The sequence below is a fragment of the Oncorhynchus nerka genome, linkage group LG12, assembly GCF_034236695.1.
Source record: "Oncorhynchus nerka isolate Pitt River linkage group LG12, Oner_Uvic_2.0, whole genome shotgun sequence".
Classification (NCBI taxonomy): domain Eukaryota; kingdom Metazoa; phylum Chordata; class Actinopteri; order Salmoniformes; family Salmonidae; genus Oncorhynchus; species Oncorhynchus nerka.
Window position 1 is genome coordinate 47,215,665 of NC_088407.1, and position 16,425 is coordinate 47,232,089.

The 16,425-nt window shown below is 43.3% G+C and overlaps 1 protein-coding gene across 1 annotated transcript; it reads right to left on the reverse strand.

The window, feature by feature from the left end:
• Positions 1 to 3,238: 3,238 nt before the first annotated feature.
• On the reverse strand, positions 3,239 to 16,059 carry LOC115138288 (YTH domain-containing family protein 2-like). Its single transcript, XM_029674985.2, has 6 exons — positions 15,860 to 16,059; positions 15,612 to 15,636; positions 14,188 to 14,264; positions 11,923 to 13,551; positions 9,695 to 9,763; positions 3,239 to 4,172 (listed from the first exon to the last, which is right to left on the reverse strand). Exons 1-6 carry the CDS (start codon positions 15,884 to 15,886, stop codon positions 4,149 to 4,151), a joined length of 1,851 nt encoding a protein of 616 aa, XP_029530845.2. The 5' UTR covers positions 15,887 to 16,059; the 3' UTR covers positions 3,239 to 4,148.
• Positions 16,060 to 16,425: the final 366 nt, after the last annotated feature.

A 16,425-nucleotide genomic window follows, 5' to 3' on the forward strand; every position in this document is an offset into this window, starting at 1 on the left:
GTGTGAGCAGAACCAGCGGTGTCGTTTGACTTAGCAAACGAGGATCGGATGTCGTCGACCTTCTTTTCAAAATGGTTGACAAAGTCATCTGCAGAGAGGGGGGGAGGATTCAAGAGGGAGGAGAAGGTGGCAAAGAGCTTCCTAGGGTTAGAGGCAGATGCTTGGAATTTAGAGTGGTAGAAAGTGGCTTTAGCAGCAGAGACAGAGAGGAGGAAAATGTAGAGAGGAGGGAGTGAAAGGATGCCAGGTCCGCAGGGAGGCGAGTTTTCCTCCATTTCCGCTCGGCTGCCCGGAGCCCTGTTCTGTGAGCTCGCAATGAGTCGTCGAGCCACGGAGCGGGAGGGGAGGACCGAGCCGGCCTGGAGGATAGGGGACATAGAGAGTCAAAGGATGCAGAAAGGGAGGAGAGGAGGGTTGAGGAGGCAGAATCAGGAGATAGGTTGGAGAAGGTTTGAGCAGAGGGAAGAGATGATAGGATGGAAGAGGAGAGAGTAGCGGGGGAGAGAGGAATGAGAGGAATGAGTCTAGCTACTTTGGTCTTGGCACGCATGACCAGAGTGACACATCGATGAACCACCAAACCACACCCCATTTCTGTTTGAAAATTGAGAAAGAGGACTGTTTTCTGTGCCCAAAGTCAATCGTTAAAGCTAATTTCCTGCAATTCTACACATTTTGCCAATGCTTATGACATGTTCGTATGCTATCTGGGGGGCCCCAGACCTGTTCTAAATATTCACATGTCCCCACATCCCGTGACAATTTTGCCTATGATTTGAAGCCCAGGGCACATTTGAGTGGTAATGCTAAAGCAACCGACTATAGACGAAAGTCGAGGAGTAAAGTCGGGGGAGGTGCATCTGCGACAGCCAAAAGTCGTCATTATCCAACAGCAAGGACCATCATGACAGTGTTGCCATTGTTTATACAAGTTTTCTTTATAATGTTGAAATAAACATCTCTCTAACCCCCTTAATCAAACCTTCACAAACTGAAATTGTATGTGTAGATGTATGAGTAAAAACGGTCCTCTTTCTCAATTTTCGAACAGAAATGGAGTGTGGTTTGGTGGTTCATCGTTGTGTCATTCTGGTCATGCTCGCTGCGACCGCAGTAGCTCGTTCAATCACTTTTTATTTTTTTAAGTTCATGCAGTAGACATGTAGGCACATCAGACAAATGTTATCCCCATAATGCACCACACTTTTAAAGGCGGTGACCAACGAGTCACCGACCTGACAAAACTGATTTGTTTGAACGTGCTCCCATTCTTAGCCTACACAAAAAAATCAAGAAGTACCACTTTCCTAACGTATTATCCTGCCGCGTTCACATGTTGGATAACTCGGGACCGCGGAGTTAAAATGAACCAAAGTTATTTGCGTAGAGCTTCCTATTGGTTGATTCTGGTACCTCCCAAGTGGGAAACTCTGGATTTGACTCTTCCACCCAGGTTAGCAAGTCGGAAATGTCCGTTTCAAACATTACGTGAACACGGCACTACTGCGCTATGATTCCGTGGTGGCGAACCATCCACGTAAACTCATGAGATCAGACGATTTGCGAGGCTAGAGAATATGCTCTTGTACCCAATTTTCTTTTAACATAAACAATGCACACAAAGGCCGTGGTTACGGACCCCTTCCAATTCAGATCTTATGACAAGTTATTTGACCAATAATTGGGCAACAGATCTGAACTGGGCTGCTAAATAGGTACATCAGGAAGTGTTAAAGGCTAGAAGCATAATCCGACCCGTGAGCTGAATGGATGGGTCGGTGAGGTATCGCTCCTCTGACAAAGAGGAGTCTTGATTTTCAGATTCATCACCAGTATGTGTTGAGGACACCTACATGATGGGACTCGCATTGAGAATACATTTAGTGACAATAGACAAAATATATATCAAAAATAATTATTGGTATGCAAAACCTATGGAAGGAAGATTACTACACTGGAGGTACTTTGCAGTTGTTTTTTCCACAACAGAAAAATTATCTAACATGTCAAATTCATTCCACAGAGGGCTGGGTATTTGTGGGTTTTCACTCCACCCTTGTCCTTGATGGATGAATTAAAGGTCACTAATTAGTAAGGAACTCCCCCCACTTGGTTGCCTAGGTCTTAACTGAAGGGGAAAAAACGAAAAACCCAGACACCCGGCCAGCCGTGGAATGAGTTTGACACCCCTGATCTAACACATAGGTCGGAGAGCACTTGGTCTTTACCCTTTTTGAACCGAGATATGGGTCTTTAACACTGTCAGAATACTTTTTACATCATTTGAGTATGGTAATCATTGATCTAACATGTTTTGATAAGCAAGACTTCAAGCAGGCCAATGTTTTACAGGTTAAATCTGACAGATCAGTGATACCGTCAAGGTAAGACTGATTTATCGTCAGTGTTTGAAGTACTATAATTATGGCTAAATGAGATCTAATTTCAAGGGCAATAATGTGAGTGCTGAGTTAAATGTAGCATACTGATGATCCTAAACAAAGTCCTACCGAGTGACCCTGCGCTTAAGGGAATTCAAGATACGGAAAGCATGTTTCTCATGTCTGTGCTAATGCTATACACCGGTTGTTTTGCTAACATATTCAACAACAAGACGGCATCATAAAATAGGCCAATTACAAAATCCAAATCGCCCTTGACTGAAATACCCAAAATGTAGGCTGAAATTCACACCAATGCCTCCAGTTACATACTTGACAGTGACCTGAGTTGTAGTAGTTACAGATGCAGAGTTGAACACAATGACAAGATCACAAGTATGACAACAGCAGCACATAGAAAACACCTACAGATACCACTCAAGAGTCTACTGGCCTAATGCATGAATGCTGTCCTTACCGAAACCCCCATAGCTTAGTTTCAAGAAGAGAAAATAGCAAGCTGGACTTTTGTGGAGCATCTTTATTATGCCACAGATAAAAGCCAGTCGTTTTTGAAAGAGGACCTTATTTTTTTCCCACCAACATTGACATTCTGCAAGGATAGTGGTGGTGTTATGTATGGTTAAGCAGCCAGCAGGGGAGGGGAAAGAGAAGGGGGGACATTGTGGATGGGATAAAGGTGGTTAGTGGTGCAAGAGGGGTGTTTGGGGTAGAATTAAGTGCGAGGGTATAGGGCTTAATTACCAAGTAATAAAACATTCATTTTCCCTTAAATACAGAAAAAGGAAGCACATAGCATGACAAGTGCTTACAGTCAAACGAGGGGAACGCACATGTTCTTGCTGAGTATACCACATTTATTACTTTGAACTGATTAATAGAAAGAGTCAGGGCGAGGCCAGTGTCAGCGCGGTCTTTAAGAAAACAAAAGGGGAGGAAGAAACAAAAATGGCAAGAGAAAAGCAACATTACTGAACAGGTCCAGAAAGAGGACTGGAAACAGGGCCCATTTTGTACAATTGTACACTATAAAATAATTATACAATGACCAAGGTTCTAAACGTAATAATGTTTTTACTTTCAATTCCCCCAAACCTTACCACCCCCCCCCCCAAAAACAGGGTAATCTCAAACATCCATTTCAGTTCTCCTTTATGACAGAAGCATTGGAAACAAACTCCTTGCAGGGTGAGATGACAGTACCCACAACGACAAATATCCACTGAAGAGACCCCGTCTGCGTCCTGATTGGATCCATTAATCTTCCACAGGATGGAGGGGTTTACAAAGAAATTAAACAAAAGGCCCGCCTTGACTTTTGGGCACTAATAGCCGACACTAAACATTTCCACTAGAATTTTGCGTAAGAAGAAATAGACTTGCTCTCGGACTGTAAGAACAGATGATCATTGTTAAAAAAATAAAAAATAAAGTTTTTTTTATTTTTAAAAAGCATACCAGAGAAAAAAGCATATGTAGTGGAATGGGGTTGGGTGGGGCAAAATAGATTCACCTAAGGATGCTATGCATTATGTTGTAGTCCTATGAATAATCATTTCTTTTTCTTTTACTACAAGTTCGAAGTAAGTCTTTTAAAGTAAAAAGAAATCAAGAATGTCTTCATTTAGTCGATTTTTTTTGTCCTTGGTTAATTTCCCCCTCCATTTTGCATTTCTTGAAAGATCTGAATGTGAGATGGGGTGGAAAGTGGGGGCTATTACAGTCTTTTGCCCAAAGCAGTAACTGTTACTTGACACGTCCTTGGCGCTCCTGTGGGACACAAAGAGAAAACAAGAAGAGGTCAGTTTGGGGACTCACATCAAAACATACACTTCAGAGATTTAGGGCTTTTCAGAATGTTGTAGATCCAATTTTAATGTAACCTGTGGGCATAATTATTATACTCCATCAATGGCTTTAAGAGAGGGGAGTTTGTCAATCTTTAAGTTTAAAAGCAAGCCAAATGTCTGTTGGTGCCAAGCATCTCCCTACCACCAGGTCCCACCAAGTAGTTCTACACAAATAGGATGTGTATTGCCTACAACATTCAGTTCTGATCACCTTTTCAGACATTTGCAATAATCATCCACGGCAAGACATGGACCATTTGTCCTCATTCAGTAAAGAGCACATTGAGCATAAAATGTCAAAGTACATCTGCATTTTGATCACTTGAGAGAAAGGAAATTTAACTTGATGAAATATCCTCTGATTTCAAAACAAAGGTGGCTGTCTAACAGGGCAGCAGGAAAACAGGTTTTTAGATGCTAGACTGGAAGTGTAGTTTTTGCCAGCATGAGCAGGCGTTATCCACACACTGAATTCTTGAAAATAAAACACGGAATTGTCATTGGAATGAGTGTCTCACACTACAAAAAGTTACATCCAAAGTAGCAGGACTGTTAGGCTGGGTTTTACTCTCCACTTGTTCCCCAGAGCAAAATGCCACTGACATGTCCGTAAAGTTACTAATTCTGGCATGCACCAAAATCTCTGCAGTGTATAGTGAAATGTTTCTTTAAATATATAAAACTTATTTTTATTCAGGGGAGCCCAATTGAGACCATGGGGCACCATTGGGAATGAGACCAAGTAAACATATCCACAAACCGGGTGAAAAATTAACAAATAAAATACAAATTAAACAAAGCACAACCTCAACAAATCCACTACAATCAAGAATGAATTCATTGAGGATTTGAGTTAACACCAGAGTCCTAAAAACTGCCCTAGCAACACCAGGGAATCAAGATGCAAGGAATTTTGTAGGTTATTCCGACAGTGGACGGCACTAAAAATTAAAAGGAGGATTTCCCTAAATTGGACACAAACAGAGGGACCTCAGAGTTAACCAAAGCGGGTTTGGCAGCTCATTTTTATACATTAGCAAAGAAAATAGGTACACTGAACAAAAATAAACACAACATGTAAAGTGTTGGTCCCATGTTTCATGAGCTGAAATAAAAGATTAAAGAAACTTTCAATATGCACCAAACCCTTATTGCTGAAATGTTCTGCACAAATTTGTTTACGTCGCTGTTAGTGAGCAATTCTTTGCCAAGTAAATCAATCCAATTGACAGGTGTGGCATATCAGGAAGCTGATTACCCTCAACAGGATTGGAGTCCCCCCCCCTCCCACCCGCGGCATGGTTGAGCTAACATATGCTAATCACATTAGCCAGAGGTTGTAAGTAACAAGAACATTTCCCAGGACATAGACATATGTGTATGAGGAGAGTGCAGTTATGAACTTGAAAATGTATGAATAAACCAATTAGGCACATTTGGGCAGTCTTGATACAACATTTTGAATCAGTCTTCAACTGCACATACACTGCTGCCATCTAGTGGCCAAAATCTAAATAGCACCTAACCTGGAATAGCACATTATGGCCTCTCTTGCATTTCAAAGACTGAACCAAAACAAAAGTTTGCTACATTAATTTCACATTTCCAAACTTCAGTGTTTCCTTTCAAATGGAATCAAGAATATGCATATCCTTGTTCAGGCAGTTAGATTTGGATATGTCATTTTAGGTGAAAAAAAATTGGGAAAAAAGGGGCCTAATTCTTAAACCGTATGATCATTACACTGGTGCACCTTGTCACCTTGTGCCGAGGACAATAAAAGGCTACTCCAAAATGTGCAGTTGTGTCATAATGCTACAGATGTCTCAATTCGAGTGAGTGTGCAATTGGCATGCTGACTGTAGGAATGACTACCAGAGCCATTAACTTTTGGGATATGGGGTAGCATTTTCACTTTTGGATGAATAGCATGCCCAGAGTGAACTGCCTCCTACTCAGTCCAAGATGCTAATATATGCATATTATTAGTAGTATTGGATAGAAAACACTGAAGTTTCTAAAACTGTTTGAATGATGTCTGAGTATAACAGAACTCATATGGCAGGCAAAAACCTGAGAAAAAAATCCAAACAGGAAGTGGAAAATCTGGTAGTTCTTGTAGTTCAACTCAGCCCCTATCGAATTCACAGTGGGATATGGGTTATTTTGCACTTCTTAAGGCTTCCACTAGATGTCAACCGTCTTTAGAACGTTGTTTCAGGCTGCTCCTGTGAAGGGGGGCCGGATGAGAGCTGTTTGACTAAGGGGTCTAACAGCAGCCTCGTTCTCAGTTATGCATTTCACATGAGGTACCTCTCGTTCCATTGCTTTTCTACAGACAATGGAATTCTCCGGTTGGACCATTATTGAACATTTATGATAAAAACATCCTAAAGATTCATTGTATACTTAGTTTGACAAGTTTCTTCGACCTGTAATATAACTTTTTGAACTTTGTCCGACTGGACCAGAACACGCTTTTGGATTTGTTTACCAAACTCCCAAACAAAAGAAGCTATTTGGACATAAATTATGGACATTATCGAACAAAACAAGCATTTATTGTGGAACTGCGATTCCTGGGAATGCATTCTGATGAAGATCAAAGGTAAGTGAATATTTATAATACTATTTATGACTAATGTTGACTACCAAACATGGCAGATATTTCTCTGGCTGGTTTGGGCTCTGAGCGCCGTTTCAGATTATGCTTTTTGTGTAAAGTTAAAAAAAAAAATCTGACACAGCGGTTGCATTAAGGAGAAGTGCATCTAAAAGTTCCATGCATAACGCTTGAATTTTCATCAACATTTATAATGAGTATTTCTGTGAATTCATGTGGCTCTGCAATATCACTGCATGCTTTGGAACTACTGAACATAACACACCAATGTAAAATAAGATTTTGGGATACAAATATGAACTTTACCGAACAAAACATACATGTATCGCTAGCGGAACCCCAGTCCTAGACAGGTTAACCTAGAATTGAATGATCTAAAACAGGGCTGAAAATGTCACAGTTCATCCATGGCCTGCATACTCAGACATGTCACCCATTGACCATGTCTGGGATACTCTGGATAGATGTGTACGACAGCATAATCCAGTTCCCGCCAATATCCTGCAAATTCATGGGGGACAACATTCCACAATTAACAGCCTGATCAACTCTATGCGAAGGAGATGTCGCACTGCATGAGACAAATGGTGGTCACAGCAGATACCAAGGTATCTGGGAATACAGATATGACTGTATTCCCAGTCATGCGAAATCCATAGATTAGGGACTAATGAATTTATTTCAACTGACTGATTTCCTTTATGAACTGTAACTCCGTAAAATCATTGAAGTTATTGCAGGTTACATTTATATTCAGTATGTTCATGTACACAGCCCTGATTGGCAGAAAGGATCATCTAGACTCCAGAGCAGGGATCAACTAGGATCAGCCACGGGCCATCTTTCTTGCACGGATGGTCGGGTGCCAAAACAATTACATTATTTGTAGGCTGCAAATGGACAGCAAGAAGCCCAAACCGATATAATATGTGACTAAAATATACAAATGACAAACTTGCTTAAATTAGTATACGATCACGTGTTATGCGTGGGCATACTTTTTCCAAAATTTCAAATTGGAGCTGATTTCCCAGTGTTCTTAGTCATGTCAAAATATATATATTTTGTGCCCAGAAAATGTATCCATTTCAAGTCACGATACTTTCCGAGTACGTATTCAGACCGCTCAACTTAATGTTACGTTAGACACATTTTTATAATGTACTATAGTCTCCCCCCACCTCAAATCAACATACAATAACAGGTTTAGAAATATTTGATCATTTATAAAATAAACAGAAATATCACATTTACATAAGTATTCAGACCCTTTACTCAGTACTTGAAAAACCTTTGGCAGCATTGAGTATTCTTGGGTATGACGCTACAAATATGGCACACCTGTATTTGTAGAGTTTCTCCCATTTTCCTCTGCAGATCCTCTCAAGCTCTATCAGGTTGGATGGGGAGCATTGCTGGACAGCCATTTTCAGGTTTCTCCACAGATGTTCAAGTCCGGACTCTGGCTGGGCCACTCAAAGACTTGTCCCGAAGCCACTCCTGCGTCATCTTTTTGGAAGGTGAACCTTTGCCCCCCAGTCTGAGGTCCTGAGCGCTCTGAAGCAGGTTTTCAAAGATCTCTGTACATTGCTCCGTTCATCTTTACCTCAATCTTGACTAGTCTCTCAGTCCTTGCAGCTGAAAAACATCCCCACAGCATAATACTGCCACCACCACGATTCACCATAGGGGTGGTGCCAGGTTCCTCCAGACGTGACACTTGGCATTCAGGCCAAGGAGTTCAATCTTGGCTTCATCAGACCAGAGAATCTTGTTTCTCATGGTCTGAGAGTCCTTTAGTTGCCTTTTGGAAAACTCCAAGCGGGCTGTCATGTGCATTTTACTGAGGAGTGGCTTCCGTCTGGCCACTCTACCATATAAAGGCTTGATTGGTGGAGTGCTGCAGAGATGGTGGTCCTTCTGGAAGTTTCTCAAATCTCCTCAGAGGAGCTCTGTCAGAGTGACCATCGGGTTCTCGGTCACTTCCCTGACCAAAGCAGTTCACCCCCGATTACACAGTTCGGCCATGCGGCCAGCTTTAGTAAGTGTCTTTGTGGATCCAATCTTCTTCCATTTAAGAATGATGGAGGCCACTGTGTTCTTGGGGACCTTCAATGCTGCAGAAATGTTTTGGTACCCTTTCACCGATCTGCGCCTCGACACAATCCTGTCTCGGAGCTCTACGGACAATTCCTTTGACCTCATGGCTTGGTTTTTGCTCTGACTGGCACTGTCAACAAGGTATTGAAGTTGTTTTTATTTGTAATAAATTGGCTAAAAAACAGTTTTTGCCTGGACATTATGGGGTATTGTGTAGTTGGCTAATTATTATTTTAAATCCATTTTAAAATGAGGCTATAAAATAAAATGTGGGAGAAGTCAATGGTCTGAATACTTTCCGAAGGCACTGTACGCAAATAAATGACTGGTCATTGGTCAGAATAATCCGATTGAAGTAATGTTGTGGGCCAAAATCACCATCCCAACTGAACAAGCTGAAATTGGAGGCGTTCTTTTGAAAAAGCTTAAACTGAAAAGACATGATAATTATGACAATTTCAGAGTGTTATTTTGACCTCTGTGGAAATATCAGCAATAAGTCACTTATCCAGAGTAACTTACAGGAGCAATTAGAGTTAAGTGCCTTGCTCAAAGGCACAGACATCACCTAGTCAGCTTAGGGATTCAAACCAGCAACCTTTCGGTTACTGGCCCAATGCTCTTAACCACTAGGCTACCTGGCCTAATGAAGTATAAATCCATACAAAAAGGTTGGTCCAAGAGAACGAGGGGAAGGTGGGAGCGCTAGGGCATGTTACCTGAAGTCTGTAATGACTCCTGCTGGGGTTTGGGTTGCTGGGGTACGGCTCGCTTCCCTGGACTTCCACCTGGTAACACAAAACATCAGGCTTTAGTTTGGAACAAAACAGAAAGGATGTGAGGCCTCAATCGACCTCAGGCATACATGCATCACCTTAACGAACTTACAAAAATGTACTTTGTGGTATCAAAGTGGATAGATGAAAAATGAGTCAACTGTGATCGCTCTCCAAAACAATCTTTTGTTTCATTGTTACGTTATACAGCAAGGATCATTCATCATTTGAGTTGTCAGCATATCACCTTCCTAGCGCACATGACTCTCAGCTCTACTCTGAAGCCTGAACCTAAGTGCATGTTGATATTCCATCAATACCAGTCAGTAATCCATGGTTATCACCAATCTGGATCAATATGTAAACCACAAAACTATGATTAACCCGCATCTCATGTTTTTCTAGATAAGTGGAAGCTATAGTTAATTCATTGATAAAATACCAGTTACAGATTGATCTTTGACAACTAGTAAATATAGTATTTTCCAAATATTTACAGGGGTTTCCCTGAGAAACACCCCCAGGTGCAGAGCAGTTTCCTTGCCGCAGTAAATAACACAGTTTTGCACACATAGCCTCAGTCATGCAATGTGAAGTTACTGCTGGGAAAGGACACCAACAACTCAAGTTCAAAAATAAAATGTTATTAGAGAGCACCATGTAAGGAAGCATGATTTGTGTTTCAGCAAAATAAACTTGAAGGAAACATACAATGTAGAATGTAAATTAGCAACATATTGTTGCCACAGCAGACAGGACTGTCTAATATAACTAGGCCTATGTTTTGATGTAAAGAAAGCCGCATCCGCATCTCAGACCTGACAAACAAGCACTGTAGTCACTATAAAAACAGGGTCAGTACTACAGAGAGTGTACCCCTTTCTGACAATCTATTATGATATACACAGCTTGGCAATGTGTCAGAAACTGTGCAAGCCTATAGGGTCGTCAAATTCAAATCTGTACCTCAAAGCCAGTTCCATTGCTCCCCCTCCATTCCCCCCTTCTAACCAGGGACTGATTTAGATATGGGACACCAGGTTGGGGCAATAAATTACTAGTAATCCAGACCTTGTAGGATAAGATTTGAATATGCCACCATCCTACTTACAGTTTTTGATAACATGGCCTTCAATATATCATCTTCAAAACAAGTTGCACTGCTGTGAGTGGAAGTCATCAACATTAGTAGATTGGGAACAAATGCTTGCTCAACACCACAAAGAATGAACATACATTATATGTATTTTTCTTAATTTAACCTTTATTTAACTGGGCAGGTCAGTTAAGAACAAAATCTTATTTACAATATACGGCCTACCCCGGAGCAATTGTGCACCGGCGTATGGGACTACCAATCACGGCCGGATGAGATACAGCCTGGATTCGAACCAGGGACTGTAGTGGCGCCTCTTGCACTGAGATGCAGTTCCATAGACCACTGCGCCACTTGGGATCCCATGGCCATTTAGACTGAAGGGCCAATGTAAACATGCATTTCATATGTGAATAGAAGCCTTTGTATAAGACTGAGCATAATTAATATTCTAATTATTTTGGGAGTCTCTAGAGAAGGTCAACAACAAAATGCATTTTGGTGGGCACAAGGTAGACTGCTGGCATTTAGGTTTAATACATTTGGTTTAATTGATTCTTGCAAAAACCTTTCTGCTCCCCCTTCTTAAATTGTATATATGGACATAGTGGCCTTACAGGGCTAGAGCACTGGTTTGGTGAGCCAAGCATCTGAAGCATTTCCTAAATAACTTCAAACCCCATCTCAAAGAGGGCAGAATTTTCAACTGTAAATGCCTATGCAAAAGTAATAAATTGCTAATAACATTTCCAACACAACAAAAACGTATATACATTCAATACCGACACTACTGATCAACACTAGTCAGCATTTATTGAATATATATATATATATATAAATCAAATTTACTGTATTTTGTTCATGGCATATCTACATTTTCTGTTGGAATGGCACATTGTAAGATTAACACATACATAATGATTGATGATCTACATCAACATAACACCCAACAGAATTTTAGTTCTCCAGATGCTCTCAGAACCGTCACACACACACAGCTTCCCATGCCCCCATCCCCCCAACCCCAGGTATAGGCCTATTAATTTCCCCAGGTGGGTGGAGGGTAGGCCGTTACCTTTTTCACACACTCCTCCTCCTCCTGGCGCTTCTCGTAGTGGGAGAAGTCGTCGAAGATGGAGGTGGTGTGCTTGTAGCCAGCGATGATCTTCAGCACCTGCCGTGCCTTGTCCAGGGGCACCTCCTGCGTGTCCCGCGAGTTGGTCACTGGCTTGTTCTCATTGTTCTCCAGGCGGATGTGCCGTAGCTGGCTGTTGGGAACGTCCTTAACAAAGATCCAGCGCACATCAAAGCGCCCCTTCCACTTGTCCTGCGACCACACACCGGCGCAGGTGTTGTAGTCCACGGGTGAGCGCATCTCCGCCACGCCGCAGAAGTGGCCACTGCCGTTGACGCTGAAGAGAAGGTAGAGGGGGCCCTTAGCACCCAGCGAGCGATAGGCGGCGTCCAGCCGCTTATTGCCGTGCTCTGTGCTACACCAGATGTTGTACTTGATGGAGCGGTGGATGTCGTCTTCAGAGTAGCTCTTGATGATGAACACACGCCCCTGCTTGGGGTTCCAGTCAAAGTCCTTGGGGTTGTAGTTGTTGACCAGGCGCAGTTTCTCCAGCACCGGGTGGGGCTCCGAAGGTACCTGCACCCCGCCCACATCAGAGTTGGGGGGAGACTGTCCCACCCCGCCATCCCCAAAGCCGTTAGCGCGGTTCCGTGGAGGGACCCAGCGGGTGGGCTGAGTGGTGGGAGGGGGGCCCTGGGAGAGCTGCAGCTGACCCCCCATGCCCTGCTGCCCGTTCGCGGGGAACTGGTGCTGCCCAAGCTGGGCCAAAGGTGCCACCAACTGCCCGTTGCTGAGCTGTAGTTGTGGGGTCCCTCCGGCCATGGTGCCGGGCTGAGGGGAGGCCTGGTTGGGTGGCTGCCCATTGCTGGGGATAGGCGCATGCTGTGGGGTGGACGCTTTAGGCATGTTCCCCTTGTTGTCCCAAGTGCCGATGTCCATGTTGTGTTTGATGGGCGGAGGGGGAAGGTTGGTACCCGCTATGCCCCCTTTGGTTTTCAGCTTGGGCTGAGGCTTGGCAGGCTTGCCAGCAATGTCTGCCCAGGATGCGGGTTTGGCAGGGGCAATGGGGGGCAGTGGCATGCTGGGAGCTCCACCAGACACCTGGCTGTGGCCTAGGTGTCCCCCGGGGAGCCCGGAGCCCACGACCTTGGGCACCCCCATATCCCCAGCACCCCCTCCAATCTTAAGCCCCGCCAAGCTGTCCAAGCTGTTCATGCCGGGGGCTTTGTTGAGGGGCTCGTTCTGGGTGAAGGGGGACTGTCCGTCAATCATGGCACCCCCTAGCGAGCTGGGCGCGTAGGCGTAGCTGCTGCTGTAGCCAGAGCTCTGCGTGGACTGTCCCTGAGAGCTGTTGTTGCCCCAGGCCGAGAAATCGATGCCACTGGGGAAGAAGTTAAAGCCGTGCTGGCCCAGGAAGGGATTGCTGCCCAGCGGGCCGGGTTGGCTGAACATGGCGTCGGGCAGGAAGTGGTGCTCCCCGTTGCTCAGCTGTCCATACGAGGCCAGGTAAGGCATGGGGGGATCGCCGCCAGTGGACCATGCTGCCTCGTTCAGGGAGTACGAGAATCCTATGGAAGGGCTGTAGTAACTTGGCATGTAGGAGTCTGACATGGCCGTATACGCATTGCTCTGGGAAGAGAAGAACACTAGTTAGACTGCTGACTGTATTTCAATCATTACATCCTTTTCTGAATCTCCATCAGCCTCTGTCACCGCCTAGACTAGGACAACTGGCCATTTTCACACCAGTGAACTGCTTTATGAAGAGAAAGTGGCATTGCTACACAACAAAAAGATGCAGCATTCCTTTGACTGGAGGAATACAGGCTCCATTATTTCCATTGTGGCCCACTTTTCTGGGAAGTGCCCACTCTACTGAGGGGCACCCAATGATGGATGCCAACCGAGGCAGTTACGACAAGATGAACGACAGTTTAATTATGAATTGGAATTCTAGGAAAGCAAATGGACTACGTAGTAAACCGGGAGAGAAGAGTGAGCTAAATGCCCTGGATCGGACACATGATGAATTGCAACAGTATAAAAGTAATTTACTGTAAAGCTATACAGCAAAATATCCCTGTTTTGCATGTTTACTATCGTAATCTATGAGTCAGACAGCTTGTTGATCATCCTGATAATTTCTATTAAAACAGAGGCGGGTTTAAAATGTTACTTGAACAAACGCTATGAATAAGGCAGCCTAAGCAGGAGAACGTTAGGAGCAGAGTGTGGCCTAGTAAAGCTGATAGAAGTGGTACTCACCTGTCTGGCCTGGGTGTTCAGGTAAGGCTCAAACTCATCATTCAAAGTATCCTTTTGGGTCACAGCTCCGTTTTGCACTGGAAAAGAGTAGGCAGCAATGTAAGACATCTGGATATATCTGTTTGCACGAGGTGGAAATAGTTACAACTAGTCATAGGCCTACATATTTGTGGCTGGTGGTGAGTAGGATGACAATACGAATCAGGAAGTCCTTACATTTAATAATACATCTGTAGTATGGCACAACTTGAGTTCACTGTCACAAATTGCACAATAAGCTGTTTTAATGCACTTAAATGGGTAGCATTGGATTGGTTGAGTTGGACAACAGTCATCTTTCATGCTGGCTAGACCTATAACTACTGTCCCACCTTTAAAACAAGCAACTTTAGGCCATAGGCATCGGGTTGTATCATGTGCTGCGGTATATGTTAGATATAAAATCTACCAAAAAATAACGTAACTGCAGAACTATCGCTACATGCGAAACGGCCTGTTTATTACAGTGAATCAGTCGCATAAGTATCTTGACAGCCACCAATGGGAATGGAAATAGGCGTTGAGGTGCTGCTGTACTATATTTATATTGTTTCTAGCTGCAATTTTGGACGAACAAACTCAATCGATTGGTATTTAACACCAGTGCTCGGGGGTCATGACATAACTTTAACTTGTGTCCGACGCGTGTCAGTTCGTCCTGACATGAGCAGAATCTGAAAAAGAATAGCCAAACTGGAAAACAGGCCTGGCTAGTAAACAAAGTTGCCTCACAAAATTGAACTAAAACGTTTAAGCTTAAATGGTTATGGTGGAAATAGTCAAGATAGTAGCCAAGCAGCATGCTCGAGACGTGTCATTGGCAGGCAATTCATGCTTATGTTCGCAAAGAATCCTTTAAATCGCGTGGTTAGCCAGCTAGCGTTAAGGAAGTACATGGAACAACCGGTTTAGTTTGCGTAAAAAGGTTCCAATTAAGGTAGTCGCTAGCATTTAACCAACACTCAAGTTAGCCACTAACTAGCTGTCGGACTTGAGAAATGTAGAGCGAGCTAGTTTGCAAATGTAGCGTAATCCCAGTCAGGTAGCACAAATCTAACTACCAAGCTAGCCAGGCTAACTAGCGAACGTTAAAGCTGGCGCTGACGGATTTCCTCAAAATACAAAATTGTGTATTCGCACAACTGACAGTAAATGTAATTAAACTAAAGGATTAGCTAAGTAGGTACTACCAACGTATCGGAAATTTGTTCACATGTCCAAACAACTATAGAAGCGAAATTGGCACTTTGGTGATACTGGCCTGCTATCTGGCTAGCTAGCGAGCCATCATCACATTTGCCCACGCAGAAGAGGGTTTCCGTACACACCGCACGAAAAAGATCCGCATACAGAGCCAGCAAACTAGTAATGTTACGATGACTTACCTTTGTTTCCTTGGCCTTTCGGTCTCTGGATTGGGTCCAGGTGATTCATGAAGGTTTGATTTATGAGAAGAGAGGAAGGGAAAAATAAATGAAGAAATGTATATTCACCAGTCAGTCCTTTAGCAGGTGGTCAGGCCTACTTGCACTACAGAGAGTCACTGCCTCTGGAACAAGCTAACGTTATCCTAACTAGCTACGTCTCGATGGAAATTTGGTCTCGTAAATATTCAGAAAGTGACTCTCTTTACCTGTTCAAGAAGGCTGCTGGCTGACATGTCTTTCTCCCTGGAGCCTTTTGTATTTTAATTCGTTTTTAATTTAAGTGGGAGGGTATATGAATTGTCTATTTGAGAGTTAGCCAAGTGCCCCGGTCTCTCTACAGAGCTTAGAATCTACACAATGGCGGGCTGCAGCTCTCTCAGCGCTGAGCGACATCTCAACATGGCTGAGAGGCCGGGTTTTTCGAAAGCGTTTATTTATGACGGAAATGCGCCCCTTAACGGCATGGAGGAACTATATTATGCAGGTAGGCTTTTAAATAGGCAATTGGAAATATTGTTATAATACAGTCGTGGCCAAAAGTTTTGAGAATGACACAAACATACATTTTCACAAAGTTTGCTGCTTCAGTGTCTTTTGCTATTTTTGTCAGATGCTACTATGGAATACTGAAGTACAATTACAAGCATTTCATAAGTGTTAATGGCTAATATTGACAAATACATGAAGTTGATGCAAAGAGTCAATATTTGCAGTGTTGACCCTTCTTTTTCAAGACCTCTGCAATCCGCCCTGGCATGCTATCAATTCACTT